This window comes from Dermacentor albipictus, chromosome 5, assembly GCF_038994185.2.
Source record: "Dermacentor albipictus isolate Rhodes 1998 colony chromosome 5, USDA_Dalb.pri_finalv2, whole genome shotgun sequence".
NCBI classification, from domain to species: Eukaryota; Metazoa; Arthropoda; class Arachnida; order Ixodida; family Ixodidae; genus Dermacentor; species Dermacentor albipictus.
The window spans coordinates 106,654,148-106,679,429 of NC_091825.1; the positions used below are offsets into that span (position 1 = coordinate 106,654,148).

Here is a 25,282-nt window from a genome sequence, read left to right on the forward strand (position 1 = left end):
ACCTCGTTCTCAGCAGCCCAACACCATAGCCACTGAGCAACCACGGCGGGTTACGAGCGATCGAAGGAAAAATGTTAGCCATAACGTTAAGGAACAGGAAGACTGTGGTGTGAATCTTCCGCAAACGCGGTATAGGCGGTATTCTGTAGTTGACATTGAGTAAGAAATAGATCTGGGCAGGCCATGTAATCCGTAGGGCGGACAACCGGTGGTCTGTTAGAATTATATAATGTGTACCAAGAGAGGGGAAGCGTATTCTAGGACGGCCGATAATTAGGTGGCGCGATAAAATTGGGACATTTGCATGCATAAGATGGGGCCATGCTGGTGTAGGAGCGAGTTGACTGCAGATCGCAAACAGAGAGAGGGGGGGGGGGGCCTTCGTACTGTAGTGGACTTAAAATAGACCAACGATGATGGTTATTACTGGCAATTATAGCGGATTTTTGCTAAGCGGACGTAAGTGGAGTTGCACTATGCAACACTGGCAATCGCGGCACAGCTCAAATCGCGGCGATGTTAATTAAGGCACACGTACATGCGGTCTGATTTCGTGTACAGTGAGCGGCTTCTCTATATATAACATGGTTCGACAGTTGTCATGGAAAACAGCGGCGAAGTGCGCACTTTGAAAGGACACTAAAGAGCAACATTAGATAGTTAGGTTGATGAGATGCCTTCTTCAAAACTCTATTTTAATTCGGTTGCTGGAGAAGGAGATAGTGAAGGCCAAGCTCGTCTTTTTATTGCCCCTCCCCCCCCCCCCCCTCTTTTATTGTTTCGCTCCGGGGTCACGAATTGGAGGAGTTTTCTTGCATTGGAGACCATTTGGGCGCAGATAACCTATACCTGAAACTTGCTTCAGGTTGAGTATTCGGCCTTTTAATGAATGTGCTGTCTGTAGTGCTTCTTTACGCATAAGCAGTTAACTATGCCCGACTAGGCGCTACCAACATCCGCTCCGCCACGGCCAACTGGTCGAGAAACCTCAGGGTGGCCTTATCACTATCGTTTTGCCCATCGTCTAGAATTTCCATATCCCGCCTTCCCCGTGTTTTCGCTGCCTAAATAATAGTTATTTTAGGTAATAACAATAATCGCACCTGCTAAGGCCAGGAGGCTGCCGCTGACGACCGGCGGCCACGAAGCCTGCTGCCTGGTGACGCCGAAGGTTTCGATGATGCCGTAGAAGATGACGCCCGCCGCCTGCTGGCCCATCAGTGCCCCGCAGAGCACCCAGCTCAGGAATCCCGCCGTCACCCAGCTCCAGCGGGAGTCCACCCCAAACCGCGGGTCCCGCTTCAGGAATGCCGCACTCCTCGCCATGCCTGCGATGCGACCAGTACAACGTTGCAGCGAGTCCGCGTTCCTAGTTCGTACGAAAAAAAAAAAAACAAATCTTGCATGACATTCAATCGCGTTTGAATAGAGTCGTCGTTCACCGCCACATAAATTTAAACGCAGCAAGATTTCTGTAGCTACTCTTGTAATGGTTAAGCTTGTCAACCGTGGAGTGCGCCGTTGGAGTGCTGACAGCTACTGGCGGTCCTTGTTACGTCCAGGGTCGTCCACTCTTGAGGTGCGCGCGGCTCAGCGTTGCCTTGCTCCGCAGAGCGCCAGTGCGTCCGGCGCGGCCGTGCATCGAAGCGAAGCGGCGCAGGCTGCGCGCAGGCGCACAGGGAACCTAGAGGGAGGTGCTGCGCGTCACCTGGGTACGAAAAGTCCCAATGCGAAAAACACCTGGGTACTTAGATTTAGGTGCACGTTGAAGAACCCCAGGTGGCCGAAATTTCCGGAGTCCTCCACTACGGCGTGCCTCATAATCAGAAAGTGGTTTTGGCACCCGCCGTGGTTGCTCAGTGGCTATGGTGTTGGGCTGCTGAGCACGAGGTCGCGGGATCGAATCCCGGCCACGGCGGCCGCATTTCGATGGGGGCGAAATGCGAAAACACCCGTGTGCTTAGATTTAGGTGCACGTTAAAGAACCCCAGGTGGTCGAAATTTCCGGAGTCCTCCACTACGGCGTGCCTCATAATCAGGAAGTGGTTTTGGCACGTAAAACCCCATAATTTGAAAGTGGTTTTGGCACGTAAAAGCCCACAATTTAATTTTTTTGGGGGGAGGGGGGGATCTTCCGGCTTAAATTATTTATAATAGCTTCTTTTTTTTGACGCCATAGTGACGCTGCAAGCGCAAAACGCTATCAGCAAACGCAAAGCCCTATTTTAAAGGTATGCATTCGTGCGTGCCCTTGCGCTAAAACCCGCAAAGGTATTTGGCACGCGAAACTTTTGCAGTCCCTATCCTGTAACTCTCTCATGTCGCTCGTAAGCGTGCGTGGATCGCTTTACGTGATGTAGGAAAGTGCTCACACCGGCGCAGTAACTTTTACACCCTGTAGAGAGAGATAATGCCGTCGGAAGCGAGAGGAACTTCACTCATAACGATGCGCTTTCTAACCGACAGACTAACAGCAAATCTTAATGACGATGCACTTTGTAAAGTAAGGATCACCTAGGTGTGCTAATTTGCGTAGTTCTTCCACCCGACAAATCGAAGGCGTTGTGAAGGAGAGTATAGCCAGAAACTTGTCACGTCTGTTTCCTTATTTTGAATTAATTCTACATTTTTACTACAAATCACCATTCCGTCTTTCGTTTGTACGGCACAGACATTCCCACAGTCGGTGATATTGTCCTCTTGCGAGTCAGGGGTGTACGGTTGTACATACATTTTGTCCGTTGCACTAACAAAGCTCGTACACTATAGAGCGGTAGAGGGTGGCGTTCTTAAAGTCTGTCGTGAAGCCGTCTCGCTATCTTTCTGTCTCCCCCTTCAAGTCTCTTTCTCTTTTTATCCCCCTTAACCCCTCCCCTGTGCAGGATAGCCAACCGGAAATACCGCCTTTCTCTGTATACTCTTTCTCTTGTCCTTTGCGTATGTGGCAACGCCTCCTGCTTGTTAGTCCATGTGCTGTTCGCTAATGATTGCAGTATACCCATCCACTTGAAACGATGCGTCTTTAACCTCCCTGCCTTTCTCTGTATACTCTTTCTCTTGTCCTTTGCGTATGTGGCAGCGCCTCCTGCTCGTTAGTCCATGTGCTGTTCGCTAATGATTGCAGTATACCCATCCACTTGAAACGATGCGTCTTTATTATTAACGCGACAGCGTTAAGGAGCTCGTGTCGCAGAAAAGCCGGTGTCGTCGGTGTCGGCGTCCGCGGCGTTGGCCGTGAGCGATAAATCCCAGCAGGCACTTCATGAATAAAAAACAACTTGCAAGATCGGCTGGGTGGGAATCGAACCAGGGTCTCCGGAGTGTGAGACAGAGACTCTACCACTCAGCCACGAGTTTTTTTTTTTCGTTCGATGCTTCAAAGCGGTACAAAAGCGCCTCTAGTGAACGTGGTGTTGCCTCAGAAACGAGCTGTTTCTAAGGCTCAGGCGTGCGTCGCTTGCTCAGGCGCACATTTCGTTGCCGCGCCGAATGCTGCGTTGCTCGACGCTCACCGCGTCCGATGCGGGGCGCGTAGTCGCTGCGCTGTAGCCCATTGTCTCACACCCCTTGGCGGGTCGACGGGAACGCTGTCGCGTTCCACTCTTGAAGGCGAAGCTTAAGCGTCCTCCAATTATTATTATTATTATTATTATTATTATTATTATTATTATTATTATTATTATTATTATTGGCACAGTGCTTGAAGCCTGGTATTGCGCTATCTCCGGAATCTGCCCAAGCTCACTTCTTTTATTTGTTGCCGCACAAAAACGAAAAATGCGCGGTACGCTAGCCATATACAGCTTAGCTGTGAAAACTGACTAACCGGTAAATGTCACTACCTACTTCTTGAAACGTGGTAACGGTAGACGGTTGTATATCATAGGCGTTTGCATAAAACATGAAGCACATTGACAAAAAGCTACAAACACCATGCAGACCTGGCGTGGAGACATGTAAAATAGGAAGAAATAAACATATTTAAATATAACTCTGGACCAGACACAAGCAAGTCTTGAAATGGACAAAAAGTTCCAAGAGAGAGAGACAGAGAGAGAAACAAACATGATATCACTGCTTCAAAATAAACAGAAAAAAGCGAAAGGAAGGAGCCATTGAATATCGTAACTTTGTTCGGACAAAACATTACACACATGTAGATAATATAGGCGCCTCCAAAAAACTTATAAAACAAGCGAAGCGTAAACTGTTCCCGCTCTTCAACGCGCTTCTTCACTCGGCTGCACGCGACGTAATGTTCTTGTTGGAAAGTTAAAGGTACTGCCCTTTCCTGTCCCAGCTGCCCTCAAGTCCGACTAAGCTTCCTGCGCCAGTTTCCGGACGGCCGCGCTTATGTCCTATACTACGGCGCTCTGCACGCAGCTCCATCATTCACTTTGTTCTTCGTTTCATTCTTGGAGAAATAAGGAAGTGACGACTCTTCGCGGGGTAGCCCAGATAATGCGTCGTACAGGCAAACTTGCAGTGCGAAGACGCTACTAAGAATGCGGATAAACCCGAGCACCGTATTTTCCGACCTGTCTGCTTCCGTGTCCGCGTTGTCGTCTTGTCGTCATTGCGCGCCACTGTAATCCTCTAACACAACGTTAACAGGCACACTAAGGGCAACGTCATCAGGAACAAAAGCAGCAACACTCCCACACCAACCTGCAGCAAGAGGAGTCGGCCGAGCAGTGTAGATGCGGCTGCTGGGTCCCCTTCGCCAGAAGTTGCAACTGATGAAGGCAGCAGAAATCCCACTTGCTTTACGGCCGCGGGATATCTTGAGATTACGTAGATCTGCCGCGCCTCCGACAAGCAGCGCGTTCCAACTGTAGCCTTTGCGGCTCTGCCGTTCAAACGGTTGTTGTTCACCAGGCGCGCATCCACTTGCGTTGGCTGGCATTGATAAGGGGTCTCAAAGTACAGATGAACGTGAAGGAAAAAAAAAAGAAGGAACAGCAGCGTTTTACCGGTATGAGTAAACAACAAGAAGTTAAGGAAGTGGGCCTAGGTAACTCACTCGGGCCAATGCCAAATGTTTGGAGCTGCCGACAGTGTGTAGCACATTTCTTATAGCAGTGTGCACTTGTCTTCGGCCAACCGTAGATGCCGGCCAGAATCACCGGCGTACGGATAAGGAGCGACACTTGGCTGTATGACACGGCCATTAACGCACATGTTTACGCTGTCGCCGTGGTCGACCACACACGCAAGAGGGTCACGATTAGGAGCGTCCAAGTGCACGCAGCCGCTCGCGGGGACGCTATATCTGTCGCGAGATAAGAAGCATGAAGCGGTTATCGAACGCCGCAGATATAGACAAAGTCGGTTGAAACTTGAAACGTTGATTGTCAGGTCAGTGCCTTTCCTTTTATTGAAATGAAAATAAAAGATATGTATTGTTACGGTGAAGGGGGGAAAGAAGAAGGTGACATGAACTAGAGGAAAACGAAGACTGGCGGTTGCCTGAACGCCATATACACCAGTTCTAAATATGCATTATTATCCGGTTAGGGGTGGGACGACCCGGTATAGACGGCGAACGCCGCCTAATGTCCGGGCCTGTAGTCAATGCATATCTATATTGCGAATAAAGGCCGACACGCTTCTTTATGACGTTGCTCATTTCGGACAATTGCGTCTATTTCAATAAACATTTTGACGCGTTTGTGATCAACGATTCTCACCGTTACAACGATCGAATTTAAGAAGAAAAGCGTACGCTACCTGAAGCGACGATAATACGTGCCAGCGACATGTTGAGGCACCTGACTTGAGACTAGATATAGATAAATATGTGCCGCGTCTTCATGCCCAACTATTAAGTACGAGTATAATGAAGACATCTTACAGATAACGCCTAGACATTGATGCCGGGTGCAGGCAAGAGTACCGTAAGTCTACTAGACCGTACGCATTCCATTAAGGAGGCAAATAGGGGCAGGAAAGGCTAAACATCCGACTGAAATGGACCGGCTTAGTGCCGCTGTCGGGCGATGACGTATAGTTTCAGATCAACGGAAGTCTTCCACACACCACTGAAAAACCACTAATATTGTGAATGTCGTTATCGGGACGCATTTGGCTTCCATATAGGCACAGATATATTGCGTGTCTAAATGCTAATTGACCTGAATTAGGTACCAAAACACTTTTTGTGTGTTCCCTTTAAACGCCGATCATACTATTAGTCCGAAACCCGTAGCTCTTTCTGCTGTCATGAATAGCAAAGCACTTAACGCCGGCTTCCAGTTATGGAATGATCCATATGGAAGAACAGTATTAAAACATGCAGGCGAAAGCTTTTTTTTTTCTGCTAGGATGAAAGCCTTCGCTGCAGGCGGACATAAAAGGAGCACACGTATTGCTTATTTAACGTTGCTACGCATCGACCATCCAAGGGCGATCATCAACACAGGAATAAGTACAAGGTAACAAACACTACAAAAAAGCAAATGCTGGAATTATTTGTTGTCGGTTTGGCTACAGGTCATAACATCTGTGTATCATTCTATGTATATATAAGCCGCCCATTATCTCGCATGGGAAAAATGGCGGCATTATTTATGGATATCACTACCATTTCTGAACATGCTGCTTCAGATACGTCTCCGCCTCCAAAAGGTATCACGAAACACGTATTCCCCATTTTCCTCACAATCCCTGACATGCACAAAAAATCTGATATGGCTGTTTCGGCAATATTTCAATTGGCTCAGTCTCACTTGTTCGAAAAGTTTCCAGATTATCATCAAGTTTTCATGGATCCATCTGTACACAATGACGGTCAAGGCGCCTCTGCAGCTTTTGCTGCCCTTCAACAGAAGTATGACGTATCTTTCAAATACCTCATCCAACTTCGTCAACAACTGCGGAACTAGCAGCGATTAATGTTGCACTGAAATACGTGCACGAGGAGTTAATTACATCGAAGGTTGTCATCTTTACGGACTCCCGAGCTGCCCTTAGCAGGTTACAACGCAGTGAGCTTGATTGTCCACTTGTGCGCAGCATTAATGACTCTGCGAGCAAAATTACATCACGTGGGGTATGTCTCGTTGCTCAATGGATACCTTCACACGTAGGAATCACCGGAAATGAAGAGGCTGATCGGCTCGCTTCAAGTTGCGTTCATAACAACTGTGACTGCCCAGAAATTACGTGCAAGCTTGATGACGCTCGTCTGCTGATTCGTCGCCACCTACTCAAGCAGCATCCAGATCAGCGCGTCGCAAATGGAACGTTCCCGCCCCGTGTTCGTGGTCGAGGCTTGCCTCGTCGCGCTAGAGCACAACTGCTCAAACTGAGGGTTGGTTGCGTGAACGTGCACGAACGTTTATACAGACAAGGGCGTGCATAATCTCGCATAAGTGTCACGTGCGGCGCGCACAAAAGTGCCGAAGTCCATTGTGTACGTCTTGTGGCTGTTACGAGACACTTCAGCACCTTATACTTGAGTGTCCCGCTTCCAGTGCGCAGCGCATGTCACTAGTGAGAAACTATCATCTCCTTGGCCTGCGGTTTGCGACACTCGAGGAATGTTTATACCCCAGTGGCTGTGCATCTAAACGTGATCAGGCCCATCGCGCCCTACTAACCTTTATATACCTAACTAACTTAGGTTCACGTTTGTAGCATGAACATTCGACATTCTGTTGTAGCGTGACCTTCAGTGACCGGCCCTACTGTGTGTGATCAGTGTTGTACCCTAACGCTTCTTCCTTCGAAGATGGGAGGTGGCGGGTTCAAACACCTTGTAGTGTATATTGTGAACCAGTGATTACGTGCAGGTGATTACGTGAAACGGTGATTACGTGCAGCTTTACTTGGCGTCTCATCGTGGAGAACACAATCAGCCACATAGCGAACTAGCCATGGACGTGGTTGATAATTGTGGAGGCTGTTCGACGCGGCGTCACTTTAATTCCGGCTGCAGAGCTGTACTTTAGTCTTTAGATTTGTCCTGTTGCAGTGTTCTACTTTGGTCTTTAGATTTGTCCTGTTGCTCTTCTTTCCTTTATCCTCTTTCCTCCCCTCCTTCCTATCTTCCATTTCTGTGTTGCTGTCGCCTCCCTTCAGAAGAGTAGGCAGGCGTTGTGCCCCTCCGGTGGCAGTTGCCAGCCTGCTCCTCGCTTTCCCTTTCCTGTTACCTGTGTACATGTGTATATGTGTGCAAAACAAATAATAATAATAATAATAAGCCGTGCCTCTAATCACAAAGCCACTGCTCGCTTTAATACCATGGCACCGGTACTTGAAGAAAATTAAAGGCTTTGCACCTTTTATGTCTGTCTCATCTTCGTGGCGGTAGGACACCCCTGCGACTTCTACACTCGTCGCCACTGAGGAGTCTATTGAAATACACGTCTCGCATTTAAGAGAGTTGCTGTTACATGAAGCCGACGTCTCCGGGTTAGATGCTCACGAGGCACGACTGACCTCGAGTCGCTTGTTGACGAGAAGCGCTGTCGGTTTCCTCTTTTGCCGCACGGGGCTCGAACTCTGTCATGGGTGCGCTCGCCGTTTCTTGGACACCGAGAAGATTCTTGATGTCTGAGCACGTTGCCTGAATTGTCGGCCGTGAATAGGCATCCATCGCACCGAAACAGGCCCCGTTGTGGTATTTCATGTGATGCCGAAACTTTGCTCCGTTATGAAACAGTTCGGTGCACATTATGCACTTGAAGTGTTCATCCTCGGAAGCATCACCTTCGTATTCCTCCGGCTCATGGGGTACAGTAGAAACATTGTCGCTGCTTGAACGAGGACTAGATTTCCTTTGATGAACTCTGAGGTGGCGGTTGTAGTTGAATGTACGGTCCGTGCTGTGCCCACACTCGGATCACTCGTATGGGCGACGACGGATGACGACAGCTCCCTTTCCACTCTAGTGAACTTGCCAGTATCTATAGCATCGACAAGTGCACATACCAAACCGTCATCACATTAGTCGGGCAGGGGACTCGGGCGAGCGTCTCAGTACGCGTTTTCCGAACATCGCAGACCCGGCGCCGTAGCAGAAACCCTCCTTGCGTCTGTGCTTGCTGCATACGCGAGTTGTAGCCGATGACTGTTTGCCGGTTTTTATGTTTCGTGAGCGAAGCTTCACGCAGCTTCTTGTCCAGCGGCTACGTGTGAATAAGGCTGACACCGGACTCCGTTGCGTACGTCCGGCACTGCGGCACCGAACAGTAGCCTACCATGCTGCGCGCCCTCAAAGGCAGCTACTACCTATTGTAGTGCTTCCAAGCGTTGTAAAGGAGACACTCGAAGCGGGAAAATCTCGCCTCTAAATGAGGACCGCAGCGTACGAGGGAATTTAAACTCTCGTTTTCAGCTCGCTCGTGCGGGGGGTTTTCAGCTCGCTCGTGCGGGGAACTTTACCTCCATCGTTCAATCGTGCGTACACAGTACTAATCCCAAAAGGAAAAGATAGAAATATATTACGTAAAGTAACGGGACACAGGCCAATTACGCTGACAAATGTTGAGTACAAGGTTTTCATGAAAATTCTTGCAGCAAGGCTGTAGGGAGTTATACGGAAGTTAGTTGGGCCGCATCAGACATGCGGCATCAGGGGTAGGAAAATATTTACAAATACTGAGAGAGCTAGAAGCATTTTAGAATATTGCGATAGCGCTCTCCTCAAGGTAGCGATGCTGCAAATAGATCTAGCTAAGGCTTTTGACATGGTACCACATATTGTTCTCTTTTTATTAATTAGTTATGTTGGACTTGGTTCCGTCATATGTAAAGACATCAGAATGGCATATCAAAGCTCATGTACCAATTTAATTGTTAATGGTGAACTTTCACAACACATACAAGTACTCTCTTCCGTTCGACAGGGTTGTACGTTAAGTCCTTTACATGTTGCTTTATTTTTGGAGCCGCTCTGTAGAAAAATAGTTATTAGTACAGAAATCAGGGGGTTTGAGATACAAGCCCGTGAAGTATCTGTTCTAGCTTATGCAGATGACGTTGCCCTATTTGCTGCATATAGGGAGAGTGTTAGCTCATTATTATGAATTACTGAAGTGTTTTGTGAGAAAAGCGGCAGTGAAATCAGCGAAAGAGTATTCGTCTCTGGCATGGACATTGGAATGCCACGCCCAGCGTTATTGATGAAATCCGGTAGCTCACGACACCTAGTACTTACCTGGGGGTACCTTTGGATGAGTATCGTGAGAACGAGTCTCTCTGGCTCAAAAAAAAAAAAAAAGCCGGATGAAATGCGTGCGATTGCCGAAGCATGAGGTGGCCGTGAATTGTCAATTTTTGCACGTGCCACTATTTGTAACGTTTTTCTCGCTGCGAAAATTATGTATCTTCTGCAGGCACTGTATTGAACACGTAAGCACATTCGACAATTTCACCGAATTTTTGCCACGTTTATTTGGTGTTCTACGTGGGAGCAAACATCAAGGACAAATTTGTTTCGTCGAGTAAGAAAGGTTCGGTCGCTGTTTTTGTGCGGTGCTCTGAGTTTTCTGGTTTTTGGACATTTACGGCTACCATTGACGACGATTGATTAACAAGACGTCGGGCGAAGGTTCAACAAGCCAGGCGCCTTACAGGTACGACATTTCTTTTTTGAGAACCTGGCTATTACCCTGCCGCTACGGTGGTCGGAAGCCGAGAACATCGTCACGAGCCTTATGCTCGTCCAAACGTAACAAGCCATATGAATGATGCTACGGGCCGTAATGAAAATCCTGGGGCCTTGCAAGCGTCACAAAGCTTCATAAAGCCGGCACGTTTGGTTCTCCACAACTCGGAATCAGCTTCAGCGAATTCAGGAATAATGGCTGACGGTGAAGCCGAGAGCAAGAAGCCTCGCCTAGAAGACAAGTACGATGACACAACATCGAATTATGAGTTAAGTGATGAAGAAGAGATGGGTGAAGACGCACCATTTACTTTGGTCACGTACAAGAAAAAGCGAGCCGAAGGCATTCCGGTTGTCTTTCGCCCAAGTGAAGGTAATACTTTTTGGCAAGTAAATCCAAACCAAGTGTCTGCCGAAATAGTTTCCGCTGCCAAAGAAAAAGTACAGTCTTTCAGGACGAACAGAGATGGAAGTTTCAGTGTCAGCGTTGCTTCCTTAGCGTCGGCGAAACGCCTTTTGATGCTCTCAAGTGTAGGCGGCCTGGAAGTCAAGCCCTTCATCCCAGAGTCATACACGCGAAACGTTGGCAAAGTAAAGCATGTGCCTCTGCAGTATACGGACGAACAACTCCTAGACTTCTTGAAAGACGCAGGAGTTATATCGGCACGCAGACAGATAAGGTATTCCCGCCAAGAAGATGGAGCAGTAGTCACATCCACTTCACACGGTAATTCTTACTTTCAGAGACGATCGCCCTATTCCAGGAAGAATTTACTTGGGTTTCACCAGTCACCCTGTCGAGGAATACCTAGGACCAGCACTTCGCTGCTATAATTGCCAGCGATTTGGGTACATGGCGAAAACCTGCCGTAGCACACGTCGATGCAAAATCTGCTCAGAAGATCATGACCACAAGGAGTGCAAGTCAGTTCTTCAACCTAAATGTGCAAACTGTGCGGGGAACCATGCCGCCTCCTTCTCAGGCTGTCCTCAGAAAAAAGCAGCGGCACAAATGCGTCGACACGAACTCATCCATGGAAGACAACCGCGACGCAATGAACCCACCCCAAACCTTGAGATTGTTCATCCAGTGCCAGATCACCCACCTCAGCGGGCACCGGAACCACCACAGCCAAGAGCACCAACAAGCTATTCCTCCTCTAGAGAACAACCAACAGTGCAATCAAGAGACCAATCAAGAGGATCACAGTCAAGTTCCCAGTCTTATGCATCAGTGCTACGGAAACCCAGACGACAACAGGCGGAAAGTAATACACAAGAAAGCTCCAGTACTCGCACACATTCCTCTCAGCGACCTTACTCATCTACTGCAGAAGTAACACCAGCTAATAGCGAGCATACCACAGCATCGGTGACACAACTGATTTTGCCAATGCTTTTCGCAGCTCTTAAGGCAATCCTATCTGCTCTGCCGGAAGCAAACAACCTACCAGAAGTGAAAGCCTTGTTGCCTCTAGAAGCACTGTTGTGTCAACAATCCGGGCCGAAACCGCGGCAGGCACTGCATGTATAACCACTACAAAAATGTCTCCATATTTCAGTGGAATGCCAACAGTCTTCGAAGGAAGTGTGCTGACTTTCGTAAACTGCTTGTGCAATACAACTTCCCAATACTTTGTATTCAAGAGGCGGGAATCAATGACGACTTTCGCCTCTCAGATTATGTGATATACAAGACTTCTCGTCAAGGTGCTGTGAGCAGAGTGCTCCTGTGCGTCAGAAAGGACCTACCGTCTTATCAAATTCAGTCCAGTGATTCAGACTTCCCGGAATTCATCGCATGTAAAGTATCCTTTGGCAAGCTCTGTATAACAGTGATTAATCTATATCTACAACCTACAAACCGGATTTCAGTAGAAGCGCTAGTGGATATCTTCAAGATAGCTCATTCTAATGTATTTATATGTGGCGACTTCAATGCACACAACATCATCTGGGGCAGTGATCATTGTGATGCACGGGGTAACGTTATAGAGTGCGCCATAGATAAATGCAACTTGACTGATTTAAACGATGGGTCGCCAACATTCCTTCGTGGATATAATTACTCAAGCTGCATAGATGTTACCCTGTGTTCACATGATCTAGTGAATGGTGTGGGATGGACAACAGATATGGAAACGCGCGGAAGTGATCATTTTCCCATCCTTGTTAACCACCCTAGCATGCACTGTGATATCAGGCATTACAGCAGACTAACCAACTGGCAAGCTTTTCGGTACCGCCTAACGGATCAAATTAATCAACAGGCAACAGTGGAAAAATTTACAGAATTTTTGCAGGACAATATGAACATATGCACAAAGAAGGTCCCAATTCCAAAAGATTATGCTGCAGTTGACGGAGAATATGAACACCTAAGAGCCATCCGACGCCGATCCGAAAGAGCTTACCGACGGAGCGGAAGTTTAGAAGCATACAGAAATGCTCAGAAAATACACAATGTAACGCGCAGACGAATGGAAAATCTAGGCAAACGGCGCTGGCGCGACTTCTGCGGCACGCTGTCTCCTCACACGGCTATCCCACGAATTTTTCTAGTAATTCGTTCTTTAAGCGGACCTGTAACACAGAGCTTCCCATTTCGTGCTCTCGCTGTAGCACGGGACACGTGTGAAATAATAGTTGCAGATGAATTTTGTGAGCTTATTTCCAGACCTGCTTTTTCATCGCAATGCGGAGAATTTGATATTTCAGTAGTGTTGGCTAAGCGCAAAATTACTGCTTGCTACTGGGCCCAACATACTCAATTAGATCATACTTTCACATTAAGCGAGCTCCAATGTGCAATTGCATCATGTCGCCAAAAGTCCGCTGCTGGGCCGGACGGCATTACGTACAATATGCTAAGAAACCTCGGACCGACAGGTACAAATGCTCTCTTAGACATCTATAATAACTTATGGATAGAAGAAACTGTACCTGACTCTTGGAAAGGCGCTCGAATCATACCAATTTTAAAACCTGGTAAGACACCCTTGTGCCTTGAATCCTTCCGCCCTGTTAGTTTGACAAGTTGTTTATGCAAAGTAATGGAGAAAATGATTGACGCGCGACTTCAATGGTGGTGTAATGAAACGAATGTGCTGTCCAACTACTTAGTAGGTTTTAGAAAACATAGATGCACAATGGATGCAATATTAGATATAGTAACCTGTGTGGAGCACGAGCGTGCACATGGGAACATGACTATAGCAGTATTCCTAGACATCAAGAGGGCATTTGACACTGTTAGTCACGTTCATGTTTTGCTAAGCATGTTGGAACTTGGTCTGTCTGGCAGGTCTTTGCGATGGATTTCTGAATTTCTATCAGGTCGGAAAATCTTTGTTCAGACGAGGGAAGGAAAGAGTGCTGAACATGTTGTCAAACAGGGAGTACCACAGGGAAGCGTACTCAGCCCCTTCCTTTTTAACTGCGTCATGGCTGATTTACCAAGAAGGCTGCCATCACAGTTAAAATTTTCACTGTATGCAGATGATGTGTGTATTTGGACATCTAGGTCTAATGCTCAACTACTTCAAATGGCATTGCAAGACGGCATAAATATAATCAACAAATTTTTGAGAGAGAGAGGAATGGTACTATCACACGCAAAGACAGCTGTATTGCCCTTCACTCGAAGGCAGTTAAAAAATTTCTCTCTTAATCTGGAAGGACACCCTCTAATGATTGTCCCACAGCATCGATTTCTAGGCATAATACTTGATAGGCAGCTATCCTGGGCACCCCACATAAAGAAACTCGAAAACGAGGTCAATGCCGTAGTGACTGTACTTCGCAGACTTGCAGGCACATCATGGGGCGGATCAGTATCGTCCATGCTGACTGTTTACAATGCATTAATACGGCAAAAAGTTGCGTATTCCGCGCCCATCTTACACGGACTTTCCCACACTTCAGAAGAGCGACTTCAAAGACTTTTAGCTAGAGGACTACGCCTATGTCTAGGAGTTCCACGAGCGACTTCTAGTTCTCTTGTAATAGCTGAGGCTAGCCAATCACCTTTTCCAGTTATGCGAACTACAGAAACATGCCGGCATTATTTCCGTCTTCAAACCCAGCATAAAAACCACCCATTGGCTCTAGACACAATGAAACGAGATAGAAATTATGTTCATATAGAAATTCAAGAAAATCTTCACATATTGCCAAGAAATGAATTTTGGAACTCAGACATCGAATATCCTCCATGGCTGCTTACAGTTCCAAAAATCGAATTGTCAGTAGATGGGATATTCAGCAAAAGAGACATGTTCATTCGAGCTGCTCAACAACTAGCGCTGTACCAGATATGTATGCGGTATTCAGGATACACACACGTCTATACAGATGGCTCCAGTACAGCAACCTCTTCAACTTCATCATTCATTATACCACACCTCAACAAACAAGAATCATTTAAGTTAACTCGTGCGACTTCGTCTACAACGGCTGAACTGTTCGCAATCCTAGGTGCGATAAAATTTATATTGTCAGTAAGAGATGCGCAAAAATGGGTAATTTTGAGTGATTCACAGGCGGCTCTAACATCACTCTGCAACACAAAGGGGAAAACATTCAGTGACAGTATAATATATGAAACACTTAAAAACCTCACAAAGGCAAGCGAAGCGAAACATGCAATAGCAATCCAGTGGATACCAGGGCATTGTGACATCCCTGGCAACACAGCAGCCGATGAAGCAGCACGACAAGCACACCTCAAAGATGATACATCTCCGCTCCCAATATCAAAGGATGAATTACGCTGCATTATAAGGACAACGTCTCTCAAAATGTCTAGAAACACTTGGTTTGACCAGAATTCTAAGAGCTCGGACTTATACCATATTGATCCATTTATTGAATTCAAATTTTCATTGTCATTAGATAGAACTATGGAAACCCTTATTCATCGATTAAGGCTAGGCGCTGCCTACACAAAGCATTTCTTACACAGAATTGGCCGTGCGGAAACCCCCGAATGTGATTGTGGATTTGTAGACGAAGATATATATCACCTCCTTCTAGATTGCCCACATCACGACACACTAAGAAGCCGACTTAAATCAGCGCTAATTAAATTAGACCGCAGACCTTTCAGTTTAAGGAAAATTTTGGGCCCTTGGCCAACAACGGCCTTGCAGAAGAGTGCTTTAAAAGCACTAAAAAGTTTTCTTGAACACAGCGGCATTGCTGGAAGTTATTAGCGCTTTCATTGTTCTCTTCATTTCATTGTCACTGTATATATCCATCTGTTTGTGAATTATGTTATGTTGACTGCTCTGTTGTGACTGTATGTGATAATGCATTTACACGATGTATGTACCACCCGCTGACTAGACAATGTGTTATTAGGCGACGATATCTTTTGTACTTTTGAGACTTTCATCTACATAAGTGTGGAGACATGTACATTGTATATTGTATGTACCATGTGTTCCTTACGTCATAGTCTTCCTGTGGGAAAGCTGCGTGATAAGTCCTGGTGCTTGTGTGAAAAGACTATTTGATATGTAACCTTGAACCCTGTACGATGTGTGACGGAACCACTCAAGAGATGAGGAGTAGCCGGTGCCTTAATTTGTGCGCCAACTTCTCCTTATATCATATCCATAAAAAAAAAAGAAAGGTGGTCTGTCGGTGTGACACTTGTTTCTTCAGCAAGTTGTATCACGTTTGATATTGATAAGCGACGAAAGAGACTCGTTTCTGTGTTTTTTTTCCAACCATGTTAACAGTTTCTCTGCCTGATTTTTTTGTTTCTTCAGCCATTTGCCCTTATTACACAATTTCAAGGTTCTTGCGTCAAGTTGTAACGTCCTATCGTTTCCTTACGGCAAGATTTTCCCTTGAGTACCTCGCCAATGTAACAAAAAAAGCGTCTAATTCAGGATCTCATTGAGAGTGTGTTCCCTGTTCCACTGTATCGGTTAATGTTTCAAGAAGGGCCTGGGCAAATAGTACTTCAAAGGGTGGATACCGAGTGGTATACCGTATGTGTGGATACTGGCAAACGGTAAAACGTTTTTCTTCAAGCTTCACCCGGGATCCTTACTTGTTAAAACGTGGTTAGAGGAAAGAGGGATTTATGAGCCATGGGGAAGCAGTTACTTTCTGTGCAACAAAGCTGAAACGATCGAACATGTTTTCATTGGTTGTAATAACGCCATATTTTTGGGGGATATATTACAGATAACCTTAAAGATCCCCAGCAGCTGCGAAACAACTGACCACGGCGGCGGTCAGACCTGCGACGCTGCAGAGGGTGCTAAGAATCACTGGCTCCGGACAGGCCGCCATTGGAATATGAACCTGGCAACGTTTAACGCTAGAACGTTATCTAGTGAGGCGAGTCTAGCAGTGCTATTGGAGCAATTAGAGGGCAGTAAATGGGATATAATAGGGCTTAGCGAAGTTAGGAGGCCAAAAGAAGCATATACAGTGCTAAAAAGCGGGCACGTCCTGTGCTACCGGGGCTTAGAAGAGAGAAGGGAACTAGGCGTCGGATTCCTGATTAATAAGAATATAGCTGGTAACATACAGGAATTCTATAGCATTAACGAGAGGGTGGCAGGTCTTGTTGTGAAACTTAATAAGAGGTACAAAATGAAGATTGTACAGGTCTACGCCCCTACATCCAGTCATGATGACCAGGAAGTCGAAAGCTTCTATGAAGACGTGGAATCGGCGATGGGTAGAGTGAAAACTAAATACACTATACTAATGGGTGACTTTAATGCCAAGGTAGGCAAAAAGCAGGCTGGAGACAAGGCAGTGGGGGAATATGGCATAGGCACTAGGAATATCAGGGGGGAGTTATTGGTAGAGTTTGCGGAACAGAATAATATGAGGATAATGAATACCTTCTTCCGCAAACGGGGATAGCCGAAAGTGGACGTGGAGGAGCCCGAATGGTGAGACTAGAAACGAAATAGACTTCATACTCTGCGCTAACCCTGGCATCATAAAAGATGTGGACGTGCTCGGCAAGGTGCGCTGCAGTGACCACAGGATGGTAAGAACTCGAATTAGCCTAGACCTGAGAAGGGAACGGAAGAAACTGGTACATAAGAAGCCGATCAATGAGTTAGCGGTAAGAGGGAAAATAGAGCAATTCCAGATCAAGCTACAGAACAGGTATTCGGCTTTAACTCAGGAAGAGAACCTTAGTGTTGAAGCAATGAACGACAATCTTGTGGACATAATTAAGGAGTCTGCAATGGAAGTCGGTGGTAACTCCGTTAGGCAGGATACCAGTAAACTTTCGCAGGAGACGAAAGATCTGGTCAAGAAACGCCAATGTATGAAAGCCTCTAACCCTACAGCTAGAATAGAACTGGCAGAACTTTCGAAGTTAATCAGCAAGCGCAAGACAGCTGACATAAGGAAGTATAATATGGATAGAATTGAACATGCTCTCAGGAACGGAGGAAGCCTAAAAACAGTGAAGAAGAAACTAGGAATTGGCAAGAGTCAGATGTATGCGTTAAGAGACAAAGCCGGCAATATCATTACTAATATGGATGAGATAGTACAAGTGGCTGAGGAGTTCTATAGAGATTTGTACAGTACCAGTGCCACCCACGACGATAATGGAAGAGAAAATAGTCTAGAGGAATTCGAAATCCCACAGGTAACGCCGGAAGAAGTAAAGAAAGCCTTGGGAGATATGCAAAGGGGGAAGACAGCTGGGGAGGATCAGGTAACAGCAGATTTGTTGAAGGATGGTGGGCAGATTGTTCTAGAGAAACTGGCCACCCTGTATACGCAATGCCTCATGACTTCGACCGTACCCGAATCTTGGAAAAATGCTAACATAATCCTAATCCATAAGAAAGGGGACGCCAAAGACTTGAAAAATTATAGACCAATCAGCTTACTGTCCGTTGCCTACAAACTATTTACTAAGGTAATCGCAAATAGAATCAGGAACACCTTAGACTTCTGTCAAGCAAAGGACCAGGCAGGATTCCGTAAAGGCTACTCAACAATAGATCATATTCACACTATCAATCAGGTGATAGAGAAATGTGCGGAATATAACCAACCTTTATATATAGCTTTCATTGATTACGAGAAAGGATTTGATTCTGTCGAAACCTCAGCAGTCATGGAGGCATTACGGAATCAGGGTGTAGACGAGCTATATGTAAAAATACTGAAAAATATCTATAGCGGCTCCACAGCCACCATAGTCCTCCATAAAGAAAGCAACAAAATCCCAATAAAGAAAGACGTCAGGCAGGGAGATACGATCTCTCCAATGCTATTCACAGCGTGTTTACAGGAGGTATTCAGAGACCTGGATTGGGAAGAAATGGGGATAAAAGTTAATGGAGAATACCTTAGTAACTTGCGATTCGCTGATAATATTGCCTTGCTTAGTAACTCAGGGGACCAACTGCAATGCATGCTCACTGACCTGGAGAGGCAAAGCAGAAGAGTGGGTCTAAAAATTAATCTGCAGAAAACTAAAGTAATGTTTAACAGTCTCGGAAGAGAACAGCAGTTTACAATAGGCAGCGAGGCACTGGAAGTCGTAAGGGAATACATCTACTTAGGGCAGGTAGTGACTGCGGATCCGGATCATGAGACAGAAATAATCAGAAGAATAAGAATGGGCTGGGGTGCGTTTGGCAGGCATTCTCAGATCATGAACAGCAGGTTGCCATTATCCCTCAAGAGAAAAGTGTATAATAGCTGTGTCTTACCAGTACTCACCTACGGGGCAGAAACCTGGAGGCTTACGAAAAGGGTTCTACTCAAATTGAGGACGACGCAACGAGCTATGGAAAGAAGAATGATAGGTGTAACGTTAAGGGATAAGAAAAGAGCAGATTGGGTGAGGGAACAAACGCGAGTTAATGACATCTTAGTTGAAATCAAGAAAAAGAAATGGGCATGGGCAGGACATGTAATGAGGAGGGAAGATAACCGATGGTCATTAAGGGTTACGGACTGGATTCCAAGGGAAGGGAAGCGTAGCAGGGGACGGCAGAAAGTTAGGTGGGCGGATGAGATTAAGAAGTTTGCAGGGACGGCATGGCCACAATTAGTACATGACCGGGGTTGTTGGAGAAATATGGGAGAGGCCTTTGCCCTGCAGTGGGCGTAACCAGGCTGATGATGATGATGATGAACTTTAAAGATAGACCTTTCCCTCAATCCACACATGGCATTCATTATTTACCACCTGAACGCGATTTTGAACAGATGGATGTTATCTTTTTACTTGGACTGCACGCAGTCTGTCGGAGTCTGTTGGCATATAGACATTGTGATGCTAAAGGCCGGTCTGTGTATAAATATTTTGTGGAAATGGTGGTTAAGGTGCGTGACGTGCACAAGATGAATGACTGTGATGAAGCTGTAGTGTCAATGCTTGAGACTTTAGCCCATGCAAAACGAGTGTGATCTATGATAAAAAATTCTTTTGAGGCTTGTAGCCAAGCTGGAAATAAAGAAAAAAAAACGCTATATCGTCGGGGAAGCGTGCTTGTCTCATACCCCGTGTTCGATTCCCACCAAAACCGACGTTTACCTAACATTCTCTTCAAAGGCATTAATTTACTTTGTTTATAGGCCTCCCTAAGAAATTCGAGTATTCTTTTTATGTGGTTTTATTCTATGCTGCCGTTCATTTTTGTTCCCGTCAACGGCGGATTTTCGCGTAATGGGGCATATAATGCTTTCGCATTACGAGAATCTATAACAAAACAAAACCAAGAACAAATGAAAATAACTATTATACGCGACTCATGCACACCTATTGGGAACTCCAGATTCCGCTACTTGTGCTACTATAGGGTGACTCGAGAATTGTGGCTCGATCTCGCGCGCGCAAGGGAGGAAGGGGGTGGGGGAGGAAGCGCGCCGTCTTTCGACTTGTCGTGCTGAATGGAGCGCACGAAATCAGTGACGTTGCTGACTGCCGAACGTCCACGTCAGAAGGCGGCCATGGATTCAGGATGGACGTTGTTAGGGTGGCTAGACCCTAACGTTGTGGCGCGCGCGATTCTATCCGTGTGAGCATCGCTTTTTTCCTCGTTTTTTTTTTACCAAGACGTACATGGTGAGCGCAATACGTCGGCACGATAACTGTCTGCAGAGAACCGCGCAGAGCAGCCTGAAATTCTTCCGCCGTAGGCGGCAGGTTAATATTTGGGACGCGCATAGTTCTGGTGCTTTATGCAGGGCCAAAGTGGATCGCGTAATTGTCTCTCCGGCTACTAGAGTCACGCAACGATCGTCATCAACACCAACTACCGTGCAGATTTTATGGAGAACCAATGCGCAGAGAGGGTGACGCTGTTGCAGAGAGGAGCGAAGACAGCGCAAGGCTCGCCACACACGGGACAGTGACTGGCGATGTTCAATCGAGTGATCGCCCGTTCCTGCCTGGAAATTACCCCATGACATTCAGCGCATGAACGTATGATTACACCCGATTCTGCGTGATCCTTGAAAGCTGAGTACAAGATCGCCATCGTGCAGTGTGCGCCTTGCACGTTGTAAATGCGCCTTTACCATGTGCTATGCGTACAATACGGGGTTATGATGGCGTGACAGCCTCTATCCAGTCCTGTGGCATGTAGGACAGTCCCCAGTCGTGACCAAGTTTTCGTCTTTCTAGGAGCACCAGTCTGACTAGCTGTATACAAAAGTCGTTTTTGATTTTGTTAAAAGTGCCAAGTTGTACGTCACGTTATCAACGAAGCGTGAGCACAGGGAGGGCGACACATGCAACGTAAACATCTCCTTAGCAAAATGACAGTATGGTTTGGTGTGTACGTCATCTATGAATTGCGAGGCTCTCATTCGCAACCATGCTTTGTACGAAGATAAAATACAATTCCGATAACTGTTGTCCATGCCTCCGTCAAAATCGATGAGCGGTTTCCCTTCGCGTCTGACGTCATAGGTGAAAATACTGGATATTTTTTAAAGGCTGTTGCTCACAACCACGCTGCAGAGAGCAGGGTACTGGGTTAGTAGTTGCCACGTCGTTGCTTTCCACAACCTAGATAAAGTGCAAAACAGCGAGCCAGTGACAACCCACACACAACACTAAGTACCACGGACGAATTATGGATGTATAACTGACGTTTCCTGTTTTTACATAAACTAAAGGAAACAAGCAAGCCGCGCGTGTGTGTGAAAATGACAAGACTTTTCCGGTGCGGGAAACAAATTATCTATCAAAAAGGACAGTAAAAGATACTGTTTACCCGTTGGGGCGTTATCGCTATTACTATCAGACGAAGTAGTCTTTCTGCCTTGTTATCGCCGCTCGTTCATTTGTTTTTTCGCTGCGTATACGGGTCTCGGCGACAGAAAAAGAGCCTTTCGTGCACTACTCGCTGATCCGAATCAAGTGGCTAATGCGCATGCGTTATCAGCTTGCTTCTCCCGTGTGTATTCACAGCAAACATTTACACGGCGGTGGCGTGCCAGTGCGCTCAAGGAAACTACACCAGACCTCGGCTGGTAGCATCGTGGCGCATCGTATGGACGACGAGGACGACTCGGTCGCTTGCAACAGGGGGTGCACCGCTCGGTTTTTATCCGCAATACAACTTTTGTGGCACCGTAAGTCGTCAGCGTGCGCCTACAGTTTTTTCCAAGCGAGGAGCAATGGGCAGTGGCGGTCGGTACCTTTGAATGAACGACAGGACAAACTCGATGCAACTAGCGAGCCTGTAGCGCACGACACCACAGGGGCGAGGCCTGAAGATTCGGCGGGTGCCACGCCCCAGGTGCCAGAGAAGCCTTCTTGCGATGATGCTATCAACTCGGCGACGGTTTCAGGACCACACTCCGACAGTGCCGGGGAAAACGGATCAAGGCGGTTTCAGGACTTGAATCCGCCAGCACTCGATTCCGACGCTGCAGCCAGGATATCACCGGGAAACGAGCCGGGACATTCAGACCCGCCATCTCCCACCCTACTGAGGTTAGTGCGGAAGCGGCGAGGTACTAAAGAGTCGTCCTCCGAGTGGGAGTCGCAGCCGACGACTCGAGCTGGTGATGAGCTAGACGACGCGAGTCGAAGAACACATCCGGGACACGCGCGAGCCACGCAGTTACACTGCTCTACGATGACTAGCGGTGACGTTTCGATTGAATCTGACAACGACAATGCTTCCCAACTCTTCGACAGTGGTAGCTCCTCCATTGGGCACCCGAAAGCTGACGCCGGCGACGCCTCGAGTGCCAGGCGACGAACTCGTTCAAGACGTGCGCAGACCACGCCATCACGGTGCCTTTCGACATCCACCGATGACGTCTCGGACGTGGCGAACGCGCTCCCGGATCGGCGCAGCAGTGGCGTTTCCGGTGCGCAGCCGAAGGTTCGAACCGGCAGTGCCTCAGGTGTTGCGAGCCGGAGAACTTACTGGAGACGTAAGGAACCCACAGTGCCGTTGTCTCCTTCGACCACTACCGATGACGTTTCTAACGAACATGACGCCGAGAGTGCTACTACGAGCGCGCACAGTGTTGGCATCCCCGGTACGCACTCGTCTCGATCTGGCAGCACTTCGCGTATCACTAACCGAAGGATTCATACCGAACGCGCGAATGCTACGCGGTCAAGCTGCTTTCTGATGCGCGGCGTAGACGAGTCAGAAGCATCCAGCGCAGCAAATATGCTCCTGCAGTTGCGCAGAGGTACGTACTATAGAGTACAGACAGCGGGTCGAGCCGAGGGTGCGTCTAATCGCAAGATTCGCAACAATTATTTGAGCCGTTTGCGAACCACGGTGTCTGAAGCTGCCACTGAAGTTTTCGACGAATCTGACGCCGAGAATTCGCCCCCTAACTCGGGACGCCGTAATTTTTCCAGCGTTCGTGATGCGCATGACACAACTTGCCGCACGGCGGAGCAAGAAGCTCGCGCAAAAGAACTCTCGCCGAGTCCGAATAAGCGTGTCAAAAATAAAAAGACCGCTGACGCTCGCTTCTCGGCGATTCCCGATAGCTTGCCAGAGCAACCATTAAGCGCTGAAATGAGCCAAGACGTCTTGGAAGCAGCGAAGCTTTTAATGTGTTTAAAGAACTTATAGGCGGGAATGGGCGGATGTCCATTGAAACATTGATACAAGCACACATTACGCCGATCGAAATGCATATTGTACCTACCTGCAATAAAATGCTCGCTGCACCTCGCATATAACATATTCGCTTTTTCCAGTATAGTTCTTGCCAGCGCGCTGCGTCGAGCCATTGCGTACTCGAAGAAAGAGCTCTATTTGCTTTATATGCGTATTTGCTATATATGCGTGCGTATCCTGTAAAGCAAAAGAAAAAAAATTGCTGGCTCCCCCGTAATCGAGAGTAGATGTAAGCATGAAATGCCAACCGGCAAAGCAGATTGGTTGGAGGTGATACTAGTCACGTTCTCAAACAGGGTGTATTGTGCACCTTCGCAACGGCACACCACACTGCACCACGCCATATGGTGTACTGGTCCATATTGACACGTGTACTTATCTTTATCGGGCGACCACGTTTCGCCGCTTAACAAATCTAATCGCACAGCGAGGGACGCACCGGCATGTATCCGACGTTTCTGGAAAGTTATCGATGCTTCTACCCGGCTGTCTGCTGTCGCTGAACCTTGTGTTATCTGATTTCATCGCGTAACGCGAAGGGTGTAGAACTTTGTGGAAGGCACGCGGATCCGAACGATTAGTCTGGAACATTCGACGACTGCTCTATAAAAAGCCGACGCGCTTGACCCGCTGATCAGATTTACGACGATCGCCGACTGTGTTCCGCCCTCTCGTTGTGCTATAAGTGTAGCCTGTTTTGTGGGCACAGGTTCGCCCAATAAAAGTTAGTTTTGTCGTTCACAGTATTGCTACTGTGTTATTCAACGTCGCCACCACGTGACAATATGGACGCTGCCCACCACGAAGCAGAAAACCGGCTGAAGGTGGCACGACAGGCAGCGAAACACGCCAGGGAGACAGCGCGCTGCCCAGTTAAACAAGATGGCCTGAAGGAGGCTACCTCTCGAAGCGACGCAAAACCCGCGGAACTCACGGACCGCCGGCGTTCAAGAGAGCACAAGGAATCCTGTCTCAGCGCCGAAAGGTGACGATGAACCAAAAAGTGTTTTTTTTTTTCGAACGTGAAAGAAGCCAGCGAACACACGCAAGATTTCCGCGCGACTGGCCTCTCGAGGCACCTTGTGTGTATTCGCGGCCTGCTTTCACTCTCGGAAAACAATTTTATGTAGCACGTATTGAGCAACAGAAAGCTGTATCGATAGTTTTTCATGTTGCTCAACAATTTTCTCATAGACAGTTTCATCTATTTATAATAGATCGGTTGATTAATGAATTAAAATAATTATGTAATTAGGCAGAACGCAAAAACACAATAATCTGAACATCTACAAACGACGGCAAACATTACCTGTTCTGTCCAGCTACTCGCTTTTGTAGGTTTTTAAATCTTCGTGCAGCATGGAACACCCTGTATGTGCGTGTGTATATATATATATATATATATATATATATATATATATATATATATATATATATATATATATATATATATATATGTGTGTGTGTGTGTGTGTGTGTGTGTGTGTGTGTGTGTGTGTGTATATATATATGTGTGTGTGTGTATATATATGTATATGTGTGTGTGTATATA

General features: G+C 47.0%; 1 protein-coding gene across 4 annotated transcripts in view; it reads right to left on the bottom strand.

The window, feature by feature from the left end:
- Positions 1-25,282, bottom strand: part of LOC139060020 (monocarboxylate transporter 12-like) — a 207,265-nt gene that overhangs the window by 21,341 nt on the left and 160,642 nt on the right. For 3 of the 4 annotated variants that reach the window (XM_070538697.1, XM_070538700.1, XM_070538698.1), the window contains one exon: positions 1,104-1,328. In XM_070538697.1, coding sequence (XP_070394798.1) covers positions 1,104-1,326 — 223 coding nt within the window. In that variant the 5' untranslated portion in view covers positions 1,327-1,328. Of the gene's footprint in view, positions 1-1,103; positions 1,329-4,668; positions 4,875-25,282 lie in introns of those variants that run through there. The other variant, XM_070538696.1, reaches the window with a different exon arrangement.